Source organism: Montipora capricornis, chromosome 8 (genome assembly GCF_036669925.1).
Source record: "Montipora capricornis isolate CH-2021 chromosome 8, ASM3666992v2, whole genome shotgun sequence".
In the NCBI taxonomy this organism is placed as follows: Eukaryota; Metazoa; Cnidaria; class Anthozoa; order Scleractinia; family Acroporidae; genus Montipora; species Montipora capricornis.
The window spans coordinates 8,974,552-8,979,551 of record NC_090890.1 but is presented as its reverse complement, the minus strand read 5'-3'; the positions used below and the strand labels follow the sequence as shown (position 1 = coordinate 8,979,551).

At 39.7% G+C, this 5,000-nt stretch overlaps 1 protein-coding gene across 1 annotated transcript in view; it reads left to right on the top strand.

The window, feature by feature from the left end:
• The window catches only part of LOC138014473 (protein CLEC16A-like), a 37,223-nt gene that overhangs the window by 15,381 nt on the left and 16,842 nt on the right, over positions 1–5,000 (top strand). Inside the window, exons 12-17 of the mRNA XM_068861544.1 lie at positions 716–766; positions 1,498–1,659; positions 2,218–2,267; positions 2,367–2,404; positions 3,305–3,405; positions 4,254–4,300. Of these exons, the coding sequence (XP_068717645.1) occupies positions 716–766; positions 1,498–1,659; positions 2,218–2,267; positions 2,367–2,404; positions 3,305–3,405; positions 4,254–4,300 (449 nt within the window). The remainder of the gene's footprint in view (positions 1–715; positions 767–1,497; positions 1,660–2,217; positions 2,268–2,366; positions 2,405–3,304; positions 3,406–4,253; positions 4,301–5,000) is intronic.

The window sequence follows — 5,000 nt, the reverse complement described above, 5'->3', positions numbered from 1 at the left end:
TTCAAACCCTTTGGGAATGAAACGTTTTGTTCCAGGTATTTTCGTATCATTTAAATATGAATGCTTCATTATTATGCAAATACAACACACAAAGATTCTTAATCCCGAGAGATTTGAATTGGGTACAACACTGATATCCTCTGAACTCCAGTCCTCAGGTAAATTTATCCTCTCCAATTAAAAAATAATGCTAGAAATACACTGTAGTAGCAAGTACTTAGATTTAAAGGGACACTTCTTGTTGGGCATCCCAATTGGGCATTCATCTAATTATGTTTAATTCTGGACATGAGTGCTTTTAATAGTCTGATTGCAAGGTACTATAACATGATTAAAAACATCAACTGGAGGGAAGCTATAGCATTTTGGCTATTAACAAAGTGCAACAGAGTTGAATCCAAGACCTCTGGAGACAAACCAACCTGTAACAAAATCAGGATATGAAACCCAACGCAACCGTGACCGCGTGCAAATTTTATTCCCCTGACAACTGGGCCATGCTTTTCCTTCAGTAGTCTACAAATAAAGCTAAGATTGAAACATTGCAAGTGTTAAAAGTTCTAAGTAGTTTGATGTTCGTGGACAAAGGTAGATAACTTGGTTGATTGTCGTCCTCAGAAGAAGAAATTGGGTTTGGTTCCCTCTCTCTTTCCGAAAATTTCCACAAATTCAATAGCACTAAAATCATTTGATTGTAATCGCAATTGTACATTAGGCAACCAAGATGGAACTCTTCGTGACAAAAAGAGGTCCCCAAAAACGCAAGGTAGGTAGAAAGATAAAGAATCCAAATTAAAAGGAATAATTCCTAGGGAGAAGTTAGACAAATCGATTTAGGTTCCAATATAAAACTCTTGGAAACTTAATTCATAACTCTAACTTGCCATGCTTGACCCATAAAGATGAACGCAAGATTTTAAGTGGAACTGTTGTCATTTAGTTATTATATTTATTTAGACTGATTAGCTGATTTATTTATATCTTACTTACCAGAGAAAAAGTGAATTTCCGCAAGGTCCCAAGTCCTTATTAGTGCATGACGTCTTCCCTTCTCTTATTGTGAAATAATGATTTTTTGGTAACTGCTCAGCCTTCCACAATTTAGCCTTTTCCAGGCTCCCAGATAGTCGGAAAAGCGGAAAGACTTCTTGTGAATGGGGCCTGGAGCCGGTTTCTCAAAAGTCCCGATAACTTTTAGACCCGAAAGGCATTTACGAAAACTTCCTTCCGCTTGTTTTCATAAGCTGATGTTTTAACAGGTTTTCAAGATAACAAAAAGAAATATGATACTGAAGTTTGCTGACTTAAAAATCTCTCCGTTCATAGAATACAGAAGGGAATTAAGACACCCGAAAAAGACCCAAAACGTTTTGGGGCTTTCGATAAACGGGCCCCTGAGCTTTATTTAGCTCTCCCGACTATCTGGGAACCAGGAACAGGCTACCCAAAATTTAAAATTAATGTATTGTTTCGTAACTTTCCATGATCGTTTTGCAGTCTCTGATTTGAGTCCAGTGCAAGTCCCTCTGATACAGACTCCACTGGGTCAAACTGACAGTGAATCAGATACCGACTCATCCTCTAGTTATTCTACGCCACCTGCCACCACTGGTGAAAGTACCCAGGAGGAAACAACCATAGAGAGTCGTCCATTACATGGCAAGTATTGTACTCAGTGCAGCATCTGCATGGTATATGCACAATTGTTTGCATGCATGCAGTAAACATTCATTCTAGTACCACATCGGCATCATCCTGTAGCCTTGGCGTAGGTTCTGTGAAGAACATCTCACTACTACACTCTTGTATTGGTCAGAGCCAGAAGCAGATTCCCATCCCTGATCCTAGTAACTCTGGATGTAAATGAAAAGGACATCCAATAATAGTTTCCATGACCTCCCTGGGTAGTGACTTTGGTTTGAAAGGAGGAAGCCTGCTTGCTCTTTTCTACCCACCTCCGCACCTCCCGGTGTGATACCTTCATTACTAAAACTACTTTCCGTGAAATGCTCCATCGATGACAAAACAGGAATCGAATTTCCCAAAAAAGGCTCCATCATATGCTTGTTCCATTCTAATCACGAGAATACGGATAAGGTCTATTGTCTTGGGGTTGACTGATTTCCACTTTTCCATTGTAAGCTATTCGGCAATAACAACGTGTATCGTCGTGGCGAACGTGGATCGGTGTATTAACTGTGCTGTTTAATTTTGTAGCTCAAAATGCGGTGGCTGAGGATGAAAACAATGAAACGGAAAGTATTAAGGTACAAAAACTTCATTGTATACTTGGTAGCCATGTTGAATCCATTTTGTGAAGAATTAATGTGCGTAACTATGGTACTTCATGATTTTTTTTATTTCAGAGTGCAATAAAAAGACCTAAAGATTTCCAGCGAGACAGGTATGCTTTGAAAGGCGCTGGAGTATTGCATACAAATGTAGTTTTTATGATAGTACAAAACTGTTCGCGACTTTGATTCTGCTACGACTGATAAATGGGATGGATTTTGTAACCCCTTGAACGCAAGAGTGTTTTATAAATTGGCAACTGAGCTGCTTCCTCTGATATCCTCGTTTCAAAACAGTGTTCCGCTTCCTGCATGCCGGCTCGGTTGACGCCAATGCCATTTGGAGTTTACTGCATAGCTCTTAATTGCAATGCATCTTGCAATCTCTGGGAAAACAATAGATCTCTTTCGGCTCGTTGTTTGTTTTCCAATACAAAACCTTTAATTGTGCTTAGGGGAATAGTTTCATTCAAAGTTCACCATTGGCACCATTGGCAAAGTATGACATCATTTGAATTGAAAATTTGTATACGGCGCCGCTTAGGTTTTGAGCAAAATAGACAAACCAACAACAAGAACGAAGGGACCATGGGGCAGATCCAGTAGTCTACGAGCAGTCCCAAAAAAGCAACGCGGAAAAGATGGCGTAATCTGAATACGGATTACGCACGGCCATCTTTCCCGAGATTATTTTTTTCATGCAGCCTGCTCGATAGCCTGCGCGACGGATTAAGCAAAACAAATGGACTCCTCGTTGTCCACAGATACACAATTTGACCATTTCCTAGACTTGAAGCCAACAGCACCCTCTTAAAGGGGTTTGGGGGCCCTGCATCCTGCAAAATATTTAAATGTTTGCCATGCCCCGCAATTTTTGTCATTCTTAAAGTGTGATGGAATTTTATAGAACCTTAAGAACCTGCCTCTAGAAGTGTTTTGACCTTTAAGAGAATAAGAGTTTTCGCTGAAGAACTACTCCATCTTTTTGTCTCTTTACCTCGTTATCGTTTTAGTATGTTTCTGGAAGCAATACATGAAAGTCTTGACTGTAGCAATGATGATGAGGAGGCATTGTTTGCAATTTGTTTGCTATATGCAGCCATCGGTAATAAAGGTAGGTTTATGCGACTATATAAATTTTATACTCTATTTGAATGGATATTTGAAATTCAGTGTCTGTCAAAAGAATTTGCATCCAGCTTTGCTTTCGGATTGTATGCTTGGTGATTGCCGTTAAGATTACCATTCGATTTCGCCAAAGTTTTGATTCAATTAGCCAGATCGGAATTTGAAAATACATGCCTATGTCGGGATAAAGCCAAGCAGATATTAAAAATACAAGAGATCCGCCCACTTTTTTCCATGGCAAAAGAAGAAGGTTGTATGCTTGCTTTTATCCAAACGCGCGTAGGTGGTTTTTGAAATTCCGAACAGCGGTATTTTGTCACGTGAGTGGTCTAGACTAGTGGTGTGGGTTCCTGACTTGCATTGCGTCTTCAGGTTTAAACCACACTCGGACCACGAACGCATTTGTCTTCGGTGACCCGAATCCCAAATTAATCTTTATCATGCGTTGTTAATAGCCAGCTATTGCGTCCTTCCAGATGGGTGTCTTTAAAATGTTGTGTTTAATTGTTACTTACAATACAGTTCCCCACAATCCTCATGCTTTAACTATGACCGCGTTTGAATTTCACGACACGTCAAGATTGGGTAAAAATCTCGCACCTTTTTCTTTAACTGCCAAACTCAAGATCACGACCTACAACACGACTTGCTTCCCCGCGTTTCCCCCCTATTTTCGGCCCGCCACACATGTCCAATTTTTTCCAGATTTGATTGGTGCTTTTGAATTTATGCTTTTTTGTGGTTGGCCGGTGGCGTCACTTTGGTCTTGATCTCATGGTACTTAAATGAAAACTCCTCTTGAAGAAGTAAACTTACGGATTATGTTTTTTTTAGGTGTGGATAAAAGCCTACTCGAATCAATAGGAATTTCATCTGAGAAGGTTTGCATGAGTGAAGGCCTTTAGCTTTGCTAAAGGACCGACATTTCTTACTCGTTTAAAATTCTCTTTAAGCCGGAAGTGAACCAATTTTAGAATAATTCCTATAGGGGAATCTTTGTTTTCGCTTTTTGCGTCATTAGCGTAGAGCCATCGTTTTCTAATCAGTCAGCCGAGAATTAAGTAATGAATATTGAAAGTCCATTGCATAATGAGCTATCTCTGAAAGTTTGAACGCGATATACCAGATGATCACTGAGAAACGTTGCTTTGCAAATTCGAAACCAAAGAAAGAATTTATGCGACCATTAGCGCCTTTGCCACCCAAGAATTCATCAGTTTTTGATGGATAAAAACTGGCTCGTTATCAAAGCTAAAAGGCTTAAAATCGCAGCGTTTAACGATTTAACTAAGTTTAACAAGTTCTTTCACCTTTTGAAGTCGCCTTGTAAATAACACGAGGCTTTCTTTTAGCAAACTCGTATGTTAATGAAACAAAATTTCAACAATGGCTTCAGCAAAGATTCCCTTGGAGTCTGAACTGATACCTCTATTATATTCTCCCTCTTTGCCCACACCCTCTGCAATCCCCCCCCCCCCACCCCCCATAAATGGTGCAAAGTGTGCCATTAAATATTAGTATCTCTCTTCTATACTTTTCACTTTTGTGGTGTGAACTTGACCCAACACCGACAGTTAATTG